Source organism: Symsagittifera roscoffensis, chromosome 4, assembly GCF_963678635.1.
Source record: "Symsagittifera roscoffensis chromosome 4, txSymRosc1.1, whole genome shotgun sequence".
Lineage (NCBI taxonomy): Eukaryota > Metazoa > Xenacoelomorpha > Acoela > Convolutidae > Symsagittifera > Symsagittifera roscoffensis.
This window is the reverse complement of record NC_087065.1, coordinates 26,861,566-26,883,560: the sequence shown is the minus strand read 5'-3', so window position 1 is coordinate 26,883,560 and position 21,995 is coordinate 26,861,566. Positions and strand designations below refer to the sequence as shown.

The window sequence follows — 21,995 nt, the reverse complement described above, 5'->3', positions numbered from 1 at the left end:
GTTTCTCACAGATAACCCACTTACAGTAGATCACGGTGACTAAACTAGTGTTTTTGATAGATGAACACGAAAAAATATAAGCTAGGTGCACATGTTGTACATCAAATTTGACATTTGTTTTGTTCCTATTTTTTCAACTCGCAGATTTTCGGGACATTTGTCTCCTTATAAAAGGTTATACCAATTTTCATACTTGGCATAAAGTTTTTGAATCTTTCAAATTTTACTACCGAGTCAATTGTAATATAGCAAATTTTAGGGCTCTTTTTTGCCAAAATTAAAGCAATATTTGAGCATCAAAAGTGAACATGTTGCTTGTGTCAACGTTAGGAGTGCTGCTCTGTTTGGGAGTGGCTACTTCGGCCTGTCCCGATTGTGGTCCACACACCAAGTGTCCCCAATACTTCTGCAAGGCTGAGAACATAACCGACAAGTGCTACCATTTGTCTCATGACACCTTCAAGAACTTCTTCAAGGCTAAACTATTCTGCGAAAACACCATGTGAGTATTATGTTTCAGTCTCTACGGATCATATCATAAGTTCAGAAGATCGATTTATGCGCTATATTAGATCTAAAGTGTACCTGACAATGCACTCTTGGCAACTGATATTAAGTTTTCTTGCAGCATTGAATACCACAAATATTTGCTACTTTTGAAAACTCATTTTGAAAAAATCAAAATTAATGAGAAAATGATACTCAAGCGTATCAGAAGCACTTAATTTTATTGAGTAACATTTGTTTCCGTGATATTTTCCTTGACTTTTAACAGGAAGGGCAAGGTAGTGGAGCCGACTTCACTCGCAGAGTTACGCTCATTGAGGGAAGTCTACATGGGAAATGAGCCAAAAGGCAAACAGGATTTCTGGATGGGCTACGTCAGGGTCAAAACAACCATTGCTATTGACGGCTATCTGTCCAAGGGGGACCAGAAGTACCGACATTTGTCCAGCAAGGTAAAAATCATGATGACATTTTTTTCAGAAAGATACCATAGCCTAAAAATGCTTAATGCAACTACAAATACAAACTTCTATTGGGAGATGATCACAAAGAATTCAAAGGCTGCCTAGTGGTGTTTGCTTACAAAATCAAGCAAAATTCGAACGACAATATCAATCAGTCTTCTTATTTTAGTTATTTTTAAAAACACGTTATTACCTCCCTTTTGAGATATTCCTATTTGAAATCGAAAGTTTGACTTTCTTTTAAAAGTAGCTGACTTGAAGTAAAAAAAATGCTTTCATTTCAGACGAGCTACGTTAGCTTCTCAGACTTCACTCCCATCACCAAAAGTTTCTGGGGCAAAAAAGACCCCAATTTCCTAGGGAACAAAGAGAACTGCGTAACGAGCCACGGCAACGTTGTTTGGGACACCAAGTGCGACGACTACAAAAGCATAAAAGTGCTCTGCGAGGTCTCTTTACCGAAATCTAAAACGATTAAGGTCGGAAAAAAAGGATAGAATCTCAAATGCAAGCAGTTTCCTTCCCTGAATAGACACGACTACAACAATTGGACGACAATGGATCTGTACTATACTTTCAAGCTCGAAATTGTTTGATAAATTATAGTTCAGTAGAAAACTAATAAATTATTGCAAGCATGGAATCTTTTCAGAACAAAAAAATTGTAATTCTTCTGCGGTTTGTGTATATCAAGATTCGCCAAAGCAGTTTTTTGATTATAAGTATTACAATTTTTTTCTGGAAAGAATGCATTATAGTTTTTTTTTCGATTTGGCTTGTTCAGAGGTATGAATGATAAGATGAAACACAAGTTTGCAATCTGTTTACGTGCCATATTTGTAAATCTGGTGTAATATTTGAAAAACTAGTGCAATATCTTTCCTGGAACAATCAAAGAAAACAAATTGAAAAAAGTTCTCGTTTTGTTTGAGTTTTTGACGTGTGTTCCATACCAGATAAGCAACAACTTACATCACGATACTTGTTCTCATCTCAACATTGCTTATCTGCTCCATAATGAAACTTAATCATCTGAGCAAAAATCATTTAGAGCAGACAAATGAAAATAACTTAGTCGACTGAGAAATTGAGTGGAAATTCAAAACTTCAAAAATATTACATTTTCCATTCGTAACCTAATCACGGTGCTTTGAAAAAATACCACTACTTCTCACAAACAAAACATGTATTTTGAATGGAAAACTCCACCGAAAAGGCAAACCATAGTTTACTCGGAGGCGAAGTTGCACTTTGCATACACAAGCAAAAATAAGACCGATAACGCTACTGGGAAAAACTGAATGAGTAAAACTTTGAGTCAACAAAATTTCTTAAAGGATGCACGCCAATTATGAGCAGTACCAGTCAATTTGAAAAAAAAAGAAATTTACCAACTAACCTTCCTCAACTTATAGAGCGGAAGTATAGTATACGAAAAAGTTCATTAAAAAATCCGACCCTGCCCAGGTATGAACCCTTTTATTTTATTTCGGGTCTCCTTCCCTACCTCTACGCTACAGATCCATGATATTTTAAAGCTAAAGTGCTATTTGTTATATAATAGTCTGTGTCAATATCCGTAACATTGGTTGTTATCAATAGCTGGTTTTTCATCAAAATGAACACTTTCAAAATGAACATTAATATTTGCGACTTAGGTTGGAAAAACGAGACTTCATACTATAAAAAATCGAATATTGAAATGGTCAAGCCCGCGATTTTACCCAGTGGTATCTTATTGGTTATGGACGCATAAGATAATAAAACTATTTTATGGCGCATGGCGTCTGACGATTTTTCATAATTACAATACAAAAGCGAAAATTACAATTTTTTCTTGGCACCGCAGTAAAATGTATCTTTTTATTGCAGCTCAAACTACGACTAAATGGCCTCGAAATGGAAAATCCCTTAACCAGCTTGGATTTTAACTAACGTGTGTAATTCTGCTTGAAAAAATAAGTCAGTTCGAAGTTCCTCCCAATTTTACTACGTGTTAGAAACACAGATATTGCTTAGACCAAAAAAAGTTGGTGCAATTTCTTGCTGCTTACGTGTTGAAAAACATGGTTATGAACAGGGGTGGATCTATCTAGGATTTTCTCGAGGGGGGGGGGGGCGGTTTTTCAAAAATTTTCGAAAATTTTGTCGACCTTTTTTAGATCAATACAACTGATTTTCTGAGCATTCACAGATCACTATAAAGACCCTTTTTTGACCAAATTTTCTGCGCCGCAGACAAATTTTTGAAAAACAGGCCGAAAAGCGCGTTTTAGGCATTGTTTGGAAAGTTTGCGTTTTTTAGGAACTTTTTGTATTTTAAGTAATTCACAGTTTCGTTTTTCATTGGTTCACGTTCAAGCAGGTGCGAATCTAGGAATTTATCGAGGGGGCCGGATTTAAAAAAAAAATTTGAAATTTTTTTCGACCTTTTTTTAGGTAGACCAAATTGATTTTCTGAGCTCTCCCAAATCACTATAAAGACAAAAAAATTGTCTGACCATATTGACCTATATTGACCAAATTGTGTGCGCCGCAGGCAACTTTTTCAAAAAACAGGCCAAAAAAGCGTTTTTGGGCACCTTTTGGAAAATTTCGACCGATAAATCACACTTTTTCGGCGCACGCTCTTCCCTCGAAATTAGTTTATATTGGCGCCTAAGGCGCCTTTAGTAATTTTTTAGGGTCCGTCATTAAATATGGACATCTCAAAATAGTACAAGGGGGGACCCTTTGGGTCGGCAGGGGGTCGAAACCCTGAGAGGGGGCGTCCTTGATGGGAACTAAATAAGTTCTCTTAGTCCTTCATTTAAAATTTGCAAGATTGCAAGTTTTAAATTGCAGGATTTAGCTCCCGACATTTTACCCAACAAAAATTCTGGGTGTCCTGAAAATCAACTTTTTAAACTAAGTATTGTATGATTTAACAGTGTGTGTGACATTTAGTAATTTACAGAATCATGTGTAATTTACTGAAACAAGTCTGCATGAAATATCAAACACAGTGTCGCGCAACAGAAGTATCAGAAAATGATGACCGCCTATACCATGTTGCGAGCACAAAAATGGCTTTTCTGAAAAACATTATGTAAGAAATGTCTTTGAAAAATCAGCGAAAAGGAACAACTATAACTGCCGTTGCCAATGTCCTATTTCCCGTTATTAACAATCGAACCACCTAGACTGCACTGCTCGCTATAGAAAATCTTTAAACAACAACTGCTGGAACCCAGAAAAAGGGATTTTTTGGGTTACCGAAAAATCACATTTTTTTCGGCGCGCGCTCCCCCCTCGAAATTAGTATATATTGGCGCTGAAGTCGCCTTTTGAAAATTTTAGGGTCCGTAACCCAAAAATTGATATCTTAAAATAGTACAAAGAGGGGACCCTATTGGTCGGCAGAGGTCAAATCCCTGAGCGGAGGGGGACGCCCCTTTTAAATCCGCTGGTGTATCTATGCTTTTCTCCCGTACAGGGCCTAATAACTGTGTTACTAGCCTTCGAGCAATTAGCTTTCTAATCTTTTGGCAAAAAATTTGGCGTAATACGCATTTATTAGGCTGCTTTTTGAGCAAGTCTCATATTTTTCTTTGAAATGTCAGAATTTTGACTTGGAGATGGTTGAGAGTTCAATCATGTGCTAATTATTATATTAAAAATAATTTCTGTTTTGTTAGTTGAATTCAAAAAAAGAGGTTTTACCTACAAGCTTTGTTTTTCTAGAAATAAGAAGTTCGACACTGAGTGGTTTGGCAAGAATCCTGAACCCCAGCAATTAAAAATATTTAGTAGCCAAAGTTATTTTAGCACAACCTATGGACGGCTATCCGAAAGCTCCAAAAATAGGCTTCATTGAAAATTTGATTTTTTTCCTGCTTCATAAAACTGATTATCAGACTCATAAAACTGATAATACATAGGGGTTTCATCGTTTTAAAAACTCAGTCATGTTCATTTTGTTTTGTAATGTTTTTTGGAATTGTCGAAATTAAAATACTGAACTGCTTTTTTGTTTAAGAAATGTAGGCAGACTCCTGATGAACGTACTAACTGCAAAATTTTGACTTGCCTTATAAAAACCATCTACTAGCAGCTTAATCTAAAGACATGTCAATATAATGAGACGCTAGGATGGGATTGGGTGTTGACAAACCCTTCGAGAGTTGTTTTCGGCCAAAAACTCAAAAACATCTGAACAACAATCGTTTTGTAGCTCTTTTAATTTAACTTTATTTTCGTTATTAAAGACATTGGATCCTTGTACGATAAAATTTCAAATCGAATTAATTACATCATTTCAACCCCTTTTTTTATTTGTCCATTCCAATGTGTTGCGCAGAGTTTTAGTCATTATTATTTAAATCATTTGCAGAACCTTTAGAATTCAGTCAAAGATGCTCATGTGTTGATTCGCACGAGGTCAAAAATATTGAAACAGAATATTTATTCAAAAATTGAGAGCATTAGTTAGCTCTTTCATTGAAAAAGTTTTCTGTTTAGTTAATCGAAGCACACAAGTTCATTGAAAAAATTGATGACAATTTGATCGAATTCTCTAATTAATTACATTATTTCAACCATGTTCCAATTTAGTCATTTTCTTTTAGTTTTTTCAGAGCAATTTAAATTCTTTCAAAGTTTCATTGTTTTATATATTCATTCGCTTTAGATCAAAAAAATTTACAACACAATGTTTGTTGAAAAAGTATTGGCATAAAGTAGCGCTTAACTGTCTTAAGTTAAAAGACCACAATTTTTTCTCGCTTCAAATTTTGATATTACTGGTGTCAAATTTGAAATATGTTCTTTCATTTTTTTCTTTTAAACGGCCATAAACGAAAAAGGCGCTATGATAAAAGGGTTTTAATTTGATCGCTTCAAATATAAGCTAGGTGCACATGTTGTACATCAAATTTGACATTTGTTTTGTTCCTATTTTTTCAACTCGCAGATTTTCGGGACATTTGTTTCCTTATAAAAGCTTATACCAATTTTCATACTTGGCATAAAGTTTTTGAATTTTTCCAATTTTACTACCGAGTCAATTGTAATATAGCAATTCTTAGGGCTCTTTTTTGCCAAAATTAAAGCAATATTTGAGCATAAAAAGTGAACATGTTGCTTGTGTCAACATTAGGAGTGCTGCTCTGTTTGGGAGTGGCTACTTCGGCCTGTCCCGATTGTGGTCCACACACCAAGTGTCCCCAATACTTCTGCAAGGCTGAGAACATAACCGACAAGTGCTACCATTTGTCTCATGACACCTTCAAGAACTTCTTCAAGGCTAAACTATTGTGCGAAAACACCATGTGAGTTTTATGTTTCAGTCTCTACGGATCATATCATAAGTTCAGAAGATCGATTTATGCGCTATATTAGATCTAAACTGTACCTGACAATGCACTCTTGGCAACTGATATTAAGTTTTTTTGCAGCATTGATTACCACAAATATTTGCTACTTTTGAAAAACTCATTTTGAAAAAATCACAATTAATGAGAAAATTATACTCAAGCGTATCAGAAGCACTAAATTTCATTGAGTAACATTTGTTTCCGTGATATTTTCCTTGACTTTTAACAGGAAGGGCAAAGTAGTGGAGCCAACTTCACTCGCAGAGTTACGCTCATTGAGGGAAGTCTACATGGGAAATGAGCCAAAAGGCAAACAGGATTTCTGGATTGGCTACGTCAGGGTCAAAACAACCATTGCTATTGACGGCTATCTGTCCAAGGGGGACCAGAATTACCGACATTTGTCCAGCAAGGTGAAAATCATAATGACATTTTTTTCAGAGATACCATATGAGATACCTAAAAATGCTTAATGCAATTACAAATACAAACTTCTATTGGGAGATGACCATAAAGACTTCAAAGGCTGCCTAGTGGTGTTTACTTACAAAATCAAGCAAAATTCCACCGACAATATCAATCAGTCTTCTTATTTTAGTTATTTTTAAAAACACGTTATTACCTCCCTTTTGAGATATTCCTATTTGAAATCGAAAAATTGACTTTCGTTTAAAAGTAGCTGACTTGAAGTAAGAAAAATGCTTTCATTTCAGACGAGCTACGTTAGCTTCTCAGACTTCATTCCCATAACCAAAAGTTTCTGGGGCAAAAAAGACCCCAATTTCCTAGGGAACAAAGAGAACTGCGTAACGAGCCACGGCAACGTTGTTTGGGACACCAAGTGCGACGACTACAAAAGCATAAAAGTGCTCTGCGAGGTCTCTTTACCGAAATCTAAAACGATTAAGGTCGGAAAAAAAGGATAGAATCTCAAATGCAAGCAGTTTCCTTCCCTGAATAGACACGACTACAACAATTGGACGACAATGGATCTGTACTATACTTTCAAGCTCGAAATTGTTTGATAAGTTATAGTTCAGTAGAAAACTAATAAATTATTGCAAGCATGGAATCTTTTCAGATCAAAAAAATTGTAATTCTTCTGCGGTTTGTGTATATCAAGATTCGCCAAAGCAGTTTTTTGATTATAAGTATTACAATTTTTTTCTGGAAAGAATGCATTATAGTTTTTTTTCGATTTGGCTTGTTCAGAGGTATGAATGATAAGATGAAACACAAGTTTGCAATCTGTTTACGTGCCATATTTGTAAATCTGGTGTAATATTTGAAAAACTAGTGCAATATCTTTCCTGGAACAATCAAAGAAAACAAATTGAAAAAAGTTCTCGTTTTGTTTGAGTTTTTGACGTGTGTTCCATACCAGATAAGCAACAACTTACATCACGATACTTGTTCTCATCTCAACATTGCTTATCTGCTCCATAATGAAACTTAATCATCTGAGCAAAAATCATTTAGAGCAGACAAATGAAAATAACTTAGTCGACTGAGAAATTGAGTGGAAATTCAAAACTTCAAAGATATTACATTTTCCATTCGTAACCTAATCACGGTGCTTTGAAAAAATACCACTACTTCTCACAAACAAAACATGTATTTTGAATGGAAAACTCCACCGAAAAGGCAAACCATAGTTTACTCGGAGGCGAAGTTGCACTTTGCATACACAAGCAAAAATAAGACCGATAACGCTACTGGGGAAAACTGAATGAGTAAAACTTTGAGTCAACAAAATTTCTTAAAGGATGCACGCCAATTATGAGCAGTACCAGTCAATTTGAAAAAAAAAAAGAAATTTACCAACTAACCTTCCTCAACTTATAGAGCGGAAGTATAGTATACGAAAAAGTTCATTAAAAAATCCGACCCTGCCCAGGTATGAACCCTCTTATTTTATTTCGGGTCTCCTTCCCTACCTCTACGCTACAGATCCATGATATTTTAAAGCTAAAGTGCTATTTCTTATATAATAGTCTGTGTCAATATCCGTAACATTGGCTGTTATCAATAGCTGGTTTTTCATCAAAATGAACACTTTCAAAATGAACATTAATATTTGCGACTTAGGTTGGAAAAACGAGACTTCATACTAAAAAAAATCGAATATTGAAATGGTCAAGCCCGCGATTTTACCCAGTGGTATCTTATTGGTTATGGACGCATAAGATAATAAAACTATTTTATGGCGCATGGCGTCTGACGATTTTTCATAATTACAATACAAAAGCGAAAATTACAATTTTTTCTTGACACCGCAGTAAAATGTATCTTTTTATTGCAGCTCAAACTACGACTAAATGGCCTCGAAATAGAAAATCCCTTAACCAGCTTGAATTTTAACTAACATGTGTAATTCTGCTTGAAAAAATAAGTCAGTTCGAAGTTCCTCCCAATTTTACTACGTGTTAGAAACACAGATATTGCTTAGACCAAAAAAAGTTGGTGCAATTTCTTGCTGCTTACGTGTTGAAAAACATGGTTATGAACAGGGGTGGATCTATCTAGGATTTTCTCGAGGGGGGGGGGGGGGGCGGATTTTCAAAAATTTTCGAAAATTTTGTCGACCTTTTTTAGATCAATACAACTGATTTTCTGAGCATTCACAGATCACTATAAAGACCCTTTTTTGACCAAATTTTCTGCGCCGCAGGCAAATTTTTGAAAAAACAGGCCGAAAAGCGCGTTTTAGGCATTATTTGGAAAGTTTGCGTTTTTTAGGAACTTTTTGTATTTTAAGTAATTCACAGTTTCGTTTTCCATTGGTTCACGTTCAAGCAGGTGCGAATCTAGGAATTTATCGAGGGGGCCGGATTTTAAAAAAAAATTTGAAATTTTTTTCGACCTTTTTTTAGGTAGACCAAATTGATTTTCTGAGCTCTCCCAAATCACTATAAAGACAAAAAAAATTGTCTGACCATATTGACCTATATTGACCAAATTGTGTGCGCCGCAGGCAACTTTTTCAAAAAACAGGCCAAAAAAGCGTTTTTGGGCACTTTTTGGAAAACTTCGACCGATAAATCACACTTTTTCGGCGCACGCTCCCCCCTTGAAATTAGTTTATATTGGCGCCTAAGGCGCCTTTAGAAATTTTTTAGGGTCCGTCATTAAATATGGACATCTCAAAATAGTACAAGGGGGGACCCTTTGGGTCGGCAGGGGGTCGAAACCCTGAGAGGGGGCGTCCTTGATGGGAATTAAATAAGTTCTCTTAGTCCTTCATTTAAAATTTGCAAGATTGCAAGTTTTAAATTGCAGGATTTAGCTCCCGACATTTTGCCCAACAAAAATTCTGGGTGTCCTGAAAATCAACTTTTTAAACTAAGTATTGTATGATTTAACAGTGTGTGTGACATTTAGTAATTTACAGAATCATGTGTAATTTACTGAAACAAGTCTGCATGAAATATCAAACACAGTGTCGCGCAACAGAAGTATCAGAAAATGATGACCGCCTATACCATGTTGCGAGCACAAAAATGGCTTTTCTGAAAATAATTATGTAAGAAATGTCTTTGAAAAATCAGCGAAAAGGAACAACTATAACTGCCGTTGCCAATGTCCTATTTCCCGTTATTAACAATCGAACCACCTAGCCTGCACTGCTCGCTATAGAAAATCTTTAAACAACAACTGCTGGAACCCAGAAAAAGGGACACTACTTGTTCGTTGTCCCTGCAGCCTGCAGTTTTAAAAGACCCATTTTATCAAAATCTTCGAGAGATTTGATAGTGAAAAAGATATTTTTGGGCACTTTTTGGAAAACTTCGACCGAAAAATCACATTTTTTTCGGCGCGCGCTCCCCCCTCGAAATTAGTATATATTGGCGCTGAAGTCGCCTTTTGAAAATTTTAGGGTCCGTAACCCAAAAATTGATATCTTAAAATAGTACAAAGAGGGGACCCTATGGGTCGGCAGGGGTCAAATCCCTGAGCGGAGGGGGACGCCCCTTTTAAATCCGCTGGTGTATCTAAGCTTTTCTCCCGTACAGGACCTAATAACTGTGTTACTAACCTTCGAGCAATTAGCTTTCTAATCTTTTGGCAAAAAATTTGGCGTAATACGCATTTATTAGGCTGCTTTTTGAGCAAGTCTCATATTTTTTTTTAAAATGTCAGAATTTTGACTTGGAGATGGTTGAGAGTTCAATCATGTGCTAACTATTATATTAAAAATAATTTCTGTTTTGTTAGTTGAATTCAAAAAAAGAGGTTTTACCTACAAGCTTTGTTTTTCTAGAAATAAGAAGTTCGACACTGAGTGGTTTGGCAAGAATCCTGAACCCCAGCAATTAAAAATATTTAGTAGCCAAAGTTATTTTAGCACAACCTATGGACGGCTATTCGAAAGCTCCAAAAATAGGCTTCATTGAAAAATTTGATTTTTTTCCTTCTTCATAAAACTGATTATCAGACTCATAAAACTGATAATACATAGGGGTTTCATCGTTTTAAAAACTCAGTCATGTTCATTTTGTTTTTTAATGTTTTTTGGAATTGTCGAAATTAAAATACTTAACTGCTTATTTGTTTAAAAAATGTAGGCAGACTCCTGATGAACGTACTAACTGCAATATTTTGACTTGCCTTATAAAAACCATCTACTAGCAACTTAATCCAAAGACATGTCAATATAATGAGACGCTAGGATGGGATTGGGTGTTGACAAACCCTTCGAGAGTTGTTTTCGGCCAAAAACTCAAAAACATCTGAACAACAATCGTTTTGTAGCTCTTTTAATTTAACTTTATTTTCGTTATTAAAGACATTGGATCCTTGTACGATAAAATTTTAAATCGAATTAATTACATCATTTCAACCCCTTTTTTATTTGTCCATTCCAATGTGTTGCGCAGAGTTTTAGTCATTATTATTTAAATCATTTGCAGAACCTTTAGAATTCAGTCAAAGATGCTGATTCGCACGAGGTCAAAAATATTGAAACAGAATATTTATTCAAAAATTGAGAGCATTAGTTAGCTCTTTCATTGAAAAAGTTTTCTGTTTAGTTAATCGAAGCACACAAGGTCATTGAAAAAATTGATGACAATTTGATCGAATTCTCTAAATAATTACATTATTTCAACCATGTTCCAATTTAGTCATTTTCTTTTAGTTTTTTTCAGAGCAATTTAAATTCTTTCAAAGTTTCATTGTTTCATATATTCATTCGCTTTAGATCAAAAAAAATTACAACACAATGTTTGTTGAAAAAATATTGGCATAAAGTAGCGCTTAACTGTCTTAAGTTAAAAGACCACAATTTTTTCTCGCTTCAAATTTTGATATTACTGGTGTCAAATTTGAAATATGTTCTTTCATTTTTTTCTTTTAAACGGTCATAAACGAAAAATGCGCTATGATAAAAGGGTTTTAATTTGATTAGGTTTCCAATGGTTGGAAGTGTACGGTGTTGATTATTTTTGGCTAAAATATAGAAGCCAAAGAAATTGAAATTTTGGAACGATTCAAGCAGCAATAGATCGCTCCCTAACAGTTTTTGACAAATTCTGAGATATCAAATAACTGGATAAGGTTTTTTTCATAACGTCCGATAAAAAAGTGGGTAACGTTTGGTTGTTCACAACAATTGAAACGAAATTAATGTGAAAATGTTTAACTGATTTGCTTCGTGTTCAAAGCAGGAGATGAATGGCTAAAAATATCGAAAACTAGGTCTACCGAAACTTTACTAAGTTTGTCTCATATGATGTTTATTTTGAGGAACAGCATGTCGAGAAGGAGAGTTAGAACAGTTGCTAGACATTTGAATAAAATTCATGAATGAGAAACTAAACCGATAAAATTGGGTGTACATTAGTTGATCTGAAAATAAACTTTTTGTATAGCCTTAAATCTCTTATGATCGATTTTTTATTGATATAAGTAATTCAATTTGAGAATACTGGATTAATAAACTTTTCATTCAGCTGGGTAATCTAAGAATCAAAATCCACTTTCGAAACTAAAAGTCGATCACGTTATTCTTGATCTTTACATTCTTGCTGTTCGATAGTTGAGTTTGCGTTCCTTTAACAAAAGAGATGATTTGTACTTCAACAGAAACCAAAAATCAAACAGGGAGAAAGCCAAACTTTAATTAAATCAAATTTACTTTTACTGAAAAAAGTTATCAAGAACTATAAAAATGTCTCCACTACGTTCATTGACTCTTAATAAACATAGCCAAGTGACAGTTGGAAAAGAGTAATAAACGCAAGGAAACTGAAACAGAAACTGACTTATTTCTTCAAAAATATTCAAGTTTTGAATTTCGATTTAAAAATTAGATGGTTTTAAAGCTCTTTGAATTTTCAAAACAATTTATAATGGTTAATTTTTTGTTGCAATTAACCCAATTGGAGAAAACTGGATCAATAGGTAAAACTTTTATTTCACCGGGAAATCTGATAATTAATTTCCATTTTCGAAATAAGAAGTCAATCACATTTTTCATGACCTTTTTATTTTTGCTGTTCGATAGTGGAGTTTGCCTTCCTTTTGACAATGGAAATGCACTTTTAAAAAAATCACACGTCAAACCGCGAAAAATCAAAATTGAGCGTGAAAGTTTCCTGAAAAAAAAAAACAAAAAAAAATAAGCACGAACTATTTAAGAGCACTCACTATGTTCATTACTCTTAAACACGAACAATAGAAACCTTACGTTTATTGATATCAATTGAGGCCAAAATTCGCTAAATTTTTATCAAAACACTTCCTGGAAAAAAAAGTAAATTACCAACTACCTATACAAATAAATGTCGAAATTAACTTAATTCACGAACACTTCAAAGCTCTATCTTATAACACGAAGGCGAAATTACGCTTCGCAAACAATAGCAAGAACACGACAAAAATCAGCTCTAAAAAGTGCACTAAAAATAAGAATAAGCCGCGATTTCTAAACATTCGGCTAGGTCTCGGATTCGACGACCTAGAGAATTAAGCACAAACACTAGCCTCAAATAAAGCAGCGAGCTGATGCTATGAAATTTCCAATGCTACAAATCGTGATTATAGCAAAAAGGCCACAAAATAATGACCACTTTGCCACCAAATAATGAACAGTTTTATTTGCGAGTTAGGTTAGAAAAAAGGTTTGTACTAATACACTAACGCTCGCAAGCGTAACTAAGTTATTGGATGAAAGTTGTTAATAAAACTTTAATTCAAAATCTGGACAAAGATCTCGCATGAAACCAGAGCTTTAAAACATACAATAGCCCCTTTATGACTTTTACTTTGAAAATTTGTGCATCAACGTTATAATAAAATATTCAGTCTTTGGCAAGGGAATTTTTAAATCATTTATTTGAATACAAATTGAAATTTCATTACAAAACTTAAACTGACAAACCCATGAGACAAAACAGTAACTTGAAGTTATGCAAATCTATAAAAATGAAACTAATCTAAACGTTAATTACTGCTCTCAATTAAAAAAAAACATCTAAAACATTATCAGAAAAGAAAAAACTCGGGTTTCGTTTGGACGCTTTTCTTGAGTTAACATTTACATTGATTAAAACTCGCAACTTTCAGATTTTCTTATCATCAGACAAGTTTTAGCACCAAAATCATCTTAATAATCTTGAAGGTATGATGTATCAACAAAATTAAATATTAATTGTTTTATTGGGTTCTTCAACAACACACGAATTGGCGATAATTCAGATTTGTTTCTAGAAAATAATGTACGAAAACACTGACAATGGGTTGGATGGACATAGACTACGTCTTATATACGACTTATTGTCTGTCTACCAAAGAAACAGTCGTGTCAATTAAAAACAATACCCTTACGAAAAACAACAAATTACTGACAAATAAGTAAGCAGCGCAGCAGATATCGGAGGACAAACAAAACATCAAAAAATACGATATAACTTGTTTAAAAAAAGGAAATAATTTAGACGATGGCTTCAACATAATTCATCCAATGCAATACAAACTTAATTTTATCTACAACACAATACAAAATTAGGAGTTAAGAGGTTCGTATTTGCTTTTTTTCGAAAGACTCACTTTGAGGAGAATTTATTTTCTCAATTTCTGTTTTAGTTGCTTTTCATTGGTTTGATAGTTTGTTTATGAGTTGGTGGCGCAGCCGATGACTTCTAGCCATCTGTTGAATGTGTACTGGCTCTCGGCTCGGAAGAAGTAGACGTGTGTTTTGAACTGGAGTTTGAACACGTAGTCCTTCTGGATGTTGTCTGCTGCCTCTGGCATCGTGATAGAATATCCCAACAGGGGCAGACTGGCCAGGGGGAAATCATCCTGTAAATCAAATTAACTAATCAACAAAGTCGGTGCATAAAGTTTTGAGACATTTGCTTATGAGACAAACTTAGTAAAAAACACGGAACTACTTACATTTTTCCCACATAAATACCATATTTGTCAAACAGAACTGATCTTTAAGATTTGGAAAAAAATAAACATTTAGATCCTCCGAAATCAGTTCTGAATTATTTGATCTCTTTTTATTGAATCCAGAGAGCAGCTAAAGAAAAAGAAAATCATTTTTCGGATAGTTAAATACATTCATTGACAGAATATAAAATAAATTCATCAAAAAGTACTCATCGAAAAGGACAACTAACAAAAGCATGAGGGTCTACTAACAGTTGCCCTGAATAGCACACGCTGAGATTAGTTAGATAAGCTTCAGATCTATACACCCTAGTTTATACAGTATTTTTCGAGGAAGACTCACATGGTATGTTTTATAGAAGAAGAGGCAGAAGTTGGTGAATACGACCCACAGTTTCTGCCACCCGTTGCTGTTCTTGAACTTCCTCAACAGATAGCCACTCAACTGGTTCTAAAACATACAGTCACACCCTCAACAAACACTAACTTATGGTGGGAACCAAATCCACCAGTTACCGAGTATTTTACGGTACATCTATCAAATTTCTGCCAAATTTAAATAAACTCATCGAGGGATCCTCAATTCAAGCTAACAATAAAATGACTAAACACAGTAACCTGCAATCAAAATTGGACTTGAAACGTTGTATAAAAGTTTAGAAAACAGTGAAAATATAAAACGCAGAGATGAAAAAACATTTCTCTGTAATACAGAGATGATGAATGAGGTTGACTTACATGGACACTCTTGATGTGATCATTCATCGACACACTAGTCTGTCGGTGCCAGCACACATGCATCGTCGTATTAGAACGATGATAGGACACCTTGTCAGGTCCACTGCTACTCGGACCCTCCTCCTCCGACTCCTGAGTCTCACTGGCCATACCCCCCTCAATTCCTTGTCCCCCCTCACGTGGCGAGTGGATACCCCCACCCATTTTAGCCCCATCGCCAGTCACTGATGAGTCTATGACTAGTGATTGAGGCATTATGTTGTTTTCGCTGCAGTGCTGGATGGAGTCTCTGAGATCGTTGATCCAGAGGTCTCTTTCTTTCTCTGAACTGGCGGCGAGGACTACACTCGAGTCCGCTTTGAAGTACAGAGTGAATGTGAAAGCATTGTCTGCGTCACCTTCTTCAGAGACCTTAAAGAGAGGATCACATTGATTTCAAGAGCTAAACTCATAGGAAAATTTTACAATTATCTCATCAAAAACATCCCGAAAGTAAATCAATAAATGGTACAATAACTAGCAACAGAGATGGAACACCATAAAAAGAAACCCTTAAGTCGCTATTCGCTTTAACTCGCTTGATGAGCATTGACGTTGAATGATATTGCTGTAATTATGTCACGTGTCACCAATTTATTAATTTTCTGATTGCAATTTAAAAACATTCCTGAACTTATTCAAACTAGCCTAAAAACAATTTATCATTTCAAGGACGCCTGCCATGGAAAATTCTGAGGTGTCTTCGACAAGCTGACAACTTTGTGAAGTCTTTACGAGCAAAAATTGGACACTCATTAGTTCTAACAACAGTCACGATTTGCAACTTTTAGTTTTCAATCGATGAAATGAATGAAAATTATCTCACCGGTCAGCCGATTTCACCGTTCTGCCGTCAACTAATGGAGATTCATAGTTGAAATTTTGACACACAGAGGCGAAGCTGTGCTTCGCAAACAAGCGAGAAGGCGACAAACACTAACAGTAAAAAAAAAAAAGGAAAACGTAAAATTAAGCCTTGAAAATGAAAACTTTTGCTGACTCTCGCATCTACTCCAGGGTCCCTTGAAAATTTGGTAACATAGCCGACAGACAGACAGGTAGAAAAGAGTCAATGAACGCAAGTAAAAAAAATTATATGGACTTAATTTTTTGAAAAAATCTCAGCTTTCGAACTTAGATGACCTTACAACTCTTTGAATTTTTAGAACACCTAATGATTGACACTTTTTTTGATAAATTTAGCCCAACTTGAGAAAACTGGATCAATGGGTAAAATTTCATTTCGCTGGTAAATTCGATAAATAAATTCCACTTTCGAAACTAGAAGTAAGTCGACCACGTTTTTCTTGACATTTACACTTTCGTTGTTTGATGTGTTTAACAATGGAAATGAACTGAACTTAAAAAGAAATCATAAGTCGAACCGCGAAAAAAGAAGTTTGAGCCTGTAAAAAATTTAAGACTTCCTGAAAAAATCATCGCGAACTATATAAGAGTCTCAACTACGTTCATCGACTCTTAAACACTAGCCACCAATAAAGCAGCTAAATTGCCAATGCTATGCAGCAAAAGTCCCACCAATATAAATAGACACAAGTTTTGCCGGTAATAACTCTGAGTATAGGGCACTAAAGGCATCCACAGTAACTTTGCATGTAAAAAAATGGGCAGCAAAGAGCCAAATTATGTTTCAATTAGGCATTTCAAAAAACTGCGAGATATTTTGAGTCGGAGGTTTTACGAAATATAGTTTTAATTATTGTACTGTTGTTTAAAACCATTAGCTTTTTCGGTTGACTTGATGAGTTAAAAACGCATTAACAGTGTTTACTTATTACTAATAGGATGTCAAAGCACATGCTATCCGAAATCCATAAAGGTGCTATCAAAAAAGGCACTAAAATTTGCGACTTAGGGTGGGGAAAAAAGAATAGCCGTACTATTTATTACACAACGCTTGCTACAACTAGCTTGCGCTATAAACTGGGTGAACCTGTTTATTAGATTATAGCCCGATGAATAAACTGTGAAAAGTGGTTTTCAAATAGTCGTTTTGCCATTTAATGAGAGAACAGAAGCATTTTGAAACTTTGGACTTAAAAAATTCTTGGGAAAGCTTATATTTAAGATAGGCTCTCATATTAGTTTTCCCCTAGCTTCAAAAGAATACAAAAACAATTCAGCTATGAAATAAAAATTAACTCAGATTTCGGCATTTTACTGTCTAAGAGCTTAACAAAGGTTTTAGTTCTTACTTATGTGAAGGTACACCTACATGGATGACTAGCTTAGGTCCATAGTTTTTCAACGAAAACTTTTGAAGTCCAACGTTTCAACTGCTTCGGCTGTTTACGGGGATTTTCTCTGACGCCCTCTAATTAAATGGCCAAAGAGGACCCCTTGGGACAATTTTTATAGGTTTTTTCATCCTGCTATATTCTACGCAGAGGCGAAGTTGCACTTCACATACACAAGCAGAAATGACCGATAGCGCTACTGGGAAAGACTGAATGAGTAACCCTTTGAGTCTTCATAATTTCTTAAGTGACGCACGCCAATTATGAGTCTGAATAATTGCTAGGGGACGCAAGCCAATTAAGACGCATTAGCAGTACCAGTCAATTTGAAAAAACAAGAAATTTACCAGTCAATTTGAAAAAACAAGAAATTTACCAACTAACATGCCGCAATTTATAGAGCGGACGCATTTTAACTAGTATACGAAAAAGTTCATTTAAACATACGACCCTGCCTAGGTTCAAACCCTCTTATTTTGTTGCATTTCTCCTTCCCTACCTTACCTCCCTACGCTAGAGATCCATGATACCTTGAAGCTAAAATGTTATTTGTATTATAACATTCTGTGTTAATATCCTTAGCATTGGCTGTACTTAATAGCTGGTTATTGATCTTATGCACATACTGCAATAACAGAACACATTCAAAATAAACACTAATATTTGCGATTTAGGTTGGAAAAAAAAGAGAGTTCATACTATCATACAAGCTTTGCTTGTGTAAACAAACAGTTTCTCATCCTTCATATGTCGAAATTTCTACCATGAATATTTTGTAGTAGTAGCGAATACGGCAGAAACGTGAACGGATTTTCGTTCATTTCATCGCTTGAAAACTAAAAAATGCAACTTCTATGCCCCGTGTCTGTAGCTGTACACTCACACTGCAATTGATGAGGTCTATCCTGCCATGCACTCTGAACTGGTTGGTGGAAGTGACTCCCAGACTGCTGTAGAGGAGAGTGTCGGAGAAGAGGAAGAACATCCTCTGCTGGTATCTGTTCCTGCTCTTGCTCTGCTTGTACAGAGACCCCTCCCGCACCAGTCTCCTGTCCTCGCTCTGCAGGTTCTTCACTCCTAACAGGTCTCGTTGCAGTTCTGCTAGTTTCTGATTGTGCTCCTGCAAATACACATCAGATAGACACGATCAATTTCTCATCAACTTAAACAGCTCAAAATCTCAAATGCTGGTGGGGCATATCAATACGAATACAAAAGTATTAAACGCAATCAAACTCAATTTGAAACGTCGAGTTTCAGAGTGGAGATAACTTTCTAAAAAAATCATGAGCTGCATCTTTTTTCAAAGAGTTAAATTCTAAAAAGAAAAAATTTAACCTTTTTGTTTGAGCTTTAAACTAGTCATCTCCTAATCAATAAATATACCTTGCTTGAGTAACTTGACAATCAATGTCATTGCGAATTTATGCTCGCTGATAGATATTCTGTATTCCTTTAGTACCAATTAATTGTCTGTTAGCTTGTATTATTTCGAAACTATTTCTTTCATCTTAGAATACTCACAGAACTTTTGTACGATTGATTCTATCGTCAAAAATTCTAAGATTTCAAAGATGCACTACATGATTTTTTTCTAACGCCCACCTTGCTTCATAAAACCTGAATCATTGGAAATTCGTTAAACTGTAATGATATGATACAGAAAATGGACCAATTGGTACATCAGAAATTTCATCAAAGTGATGACTCATCGATCTTACCATTTGCACGAGAGACGAATTGGTCAGTTGAATCAACGGAGTCAAATATTCCATTGCCATTTTGCACTCGGCATAATCCCTGTGCTCAGGGGGGTAAAACTGCAGCAGTTTCTTCATCATGAACTCATAATGGAGTAGTCTCTGCGATGGCTTGAGTAGAAAAGCGGTGAAGGGCAGGTAGCAAATCTTCTGCTGTTCGAACTCCTTGAAGCACTCCTCAAACTTGGCTGATCTCTCTACATTCGATTCCAGTTCGGCCATTATTTCCACTTGGCGAGACAAGAACAACTCATAGGGAGCCTGAACAAAAAACAGTGCTTGCATTTTGAAAACCAGTCTCAGAAATATTGTCTTTCATTTGATGATAAGATGAGATTCTTGGATGATCATGTTTCAAATTTTAATTTATTAAAACAATAACATTTTATGTTTCCTTTTAGTAAAAGTTATTAGATTTAATTTTAAGAAACGTCACTGTGATGTCCTGACTTCTGTTAATTGATGTTACGTTTACAGCCTATGGTTTAAACTAAGATTTCCAAAATAAAAAGCTTGTATTGTTCAGTTTTTTTTTAAACATATCATGCTTCGAAATAAGGTCTTACTGTATCATCGACCAAACCAAACAGGGAGAGTAAAGATGGATTAGGGAAAAGATTGAGTAAGGGGGTGAATGATCTCACGGATATATTTTTGACATGTCGCATGAGGATGTCTCCCACTCTCTGGTAATCCCCCTTCAGAGGCGCATTGGTGCTCTTAGAACCACCGTCCCTGGAACCACACGAAAACCACATTAGACATTTTGCATTTCACATTAGGTACTTCTGTTACCCCCCGCATTGTACTAAAATGAAGATTTGTTTACATTTTGTTCTTGCGTCAAACAGAAGAGGAGAGTGAACAAAAAATAACATTGCTCAGTTCATTGCCATCTACGTATTGTTTTAACGGCCTAGAATCAAAGATTGAGGGCCATAGAGGTCAATGTAAAATGAGGTGCGGAGTGTAACAGAAAAAGACTCCGACGTTCATTGGCGGGGAAAATCGGGCATCCATTCCAAGTTACTCTTGTAGAGCGTGAGCTATCTTTAATCACAGCCAATTATAATAAAATCATTCTATGGGATCAGGTATCATTAAGACGTAATTAGAGGGTTCCATTTTCCTGACTATTGTCAATTAAAAACCACGTGACGTTGTATAGAAAAGGCTTTGAAAAATGAAGTGTAGTTTCGGTGGCGGATTAAAAAGGGGGAAGAGTGGCCACCTCTTCGTCACAATTCGTCACCAGATATTATTGAACTATATCAATATTCGATAGCCGAGCCTCTCTTTATTGAAGTGTCAACAGCGTCCATACACACATATGTACTAGTGTGTAACGCTTGCCAAAAACAAGCAAATTATCGTCCAATACTTTGATAAAAGACCAAAATCTGAGCTTCTGGCCCCTTTTTATTGAACAAATGCGTGGAAAGTACAATGTGTGTGAGTATTGATTTGCTGAGTATTGAGATAGAATGTGTGAGTATTGTGTACCAAATGTTGATTCTGTTCTCGATCTCTTTGAGGAAGAAGGAGTGGCAGTCGGCGATGTCCGAGAAGCAGTTGAAGAAGTTGAGCTCACTTATACCAGCCATACTGCCACTGCTCTGCACAGCCTTACGGAACCCCTACACAAAACACAACTCAATTCTACCCATATCAAGGGCAGATCTAGGATTTTCTCGAGGGGCGCATTTTCAAAAAAATGTGTTGACTTTTTAGATCGATCTTCCGCGCACTCTGAAAACACCATAAGGATTCTAGCTTGAAAAAACTTTCTTCGCCGTAAGCAAATTTGGGAGTTTTTCTTAAAGTTTGACACAAAAATCGCATTTTTTGGGCGCGTGCTCCTCAAAATTGGTACATATTGGCGCTTTAGGAAAATTTTAGGGTCGGAGGGCAAGAAAGTATGTCGTAAATCATTTCCAAAGGGGGAAGCTTTAGGTAGTGAGGGCTAGGGGTTCAAATCCGTGACGGAAAGAAGTGCCACCCCCCGAAATTATTTCGTTTCAGGTCTGATACAAATATCTATATGAGCTAAAAGAATTGACCGAGGTATAAGTCACTTTGAGTCAATAGCTCCTCGATGTTAATAAATTTTGCGGCAAAAATTTATTTTCCACTCACCACAGTGATGACCTCGAGGTCCTTCAGGTACGTCCTCTCAGTCGACACTATCTCTTTGGCCAGGTAGTAGGACTTGCCCGCGATGATCTTCTGAAACACACACACACACAAATAACAACTATTCAATCTAATTTCATTGCCTAAACTATGTTGGAGCTGGTTCACTTGAAACCCTCCAAAACCATGAGTTTGACAATCAGATTGTTTTTATTGCTCCATATTTTTGGAATATGTAAATTAGAACATCAATTATTGATTTATTTTTAATTTACTGGGTCATAAACTGCATTTTTATGCATTTCTCGCAGATTTTCAACAAAGCCTTCTTGACACAGATTAACA

The 21,995-nt window shown here is 35.7% G+C and overlaps 1 protein-coding gene across 1 annotated transcript in view; it reads right to left on the bottom strand.

The window, feature by feature from the left end:
* Positions 1-13,085: 13,085 nt before the first annotated feature.
* Positions 13,086-21,995, bottom strand: part of LOC134845157 (FERM, ARHGEF and pleckstrin domain-containing protein 2-like) — a 55,732-nt gene continuing 46,822 nt past the window's right edge. The window contains exons 10-17 of the mRNA XM_063862037.1: positions 21,654-21,743; positions 21,021-21,154; positions 20,162-20,252; positions 19,479-19,778; positions 18,641-18,877; positions 15,461-15,871; positions 15,066-15,173; positions 13,086-14,626 (exon numbers count right to left, since the gene is read on the bottom strand). Of these exons, the coding sequence (XP_063718107.1) occupies positions 14,438-14,626; positions 15,066-15,173; positions 15,461-15,871; positions 18,641-18,877; positions 19,479-19,778; positions 20,162-20,252; positions 21,021-21,154; positions 21,654-21,743 (1,560 nt within the window). The 3' untranslated portion in view covers positions 13,086-14,437. The remainder of the gene's footprint in view (positions 14,627-15,065; positions 15,174-15,460; positions 15,872-18,640; positions 18,878-19,478; positions 19,779-20,161; positions 20,253-21,020; positions 21,155-21,653; positions 21,744-21,995) is intronic.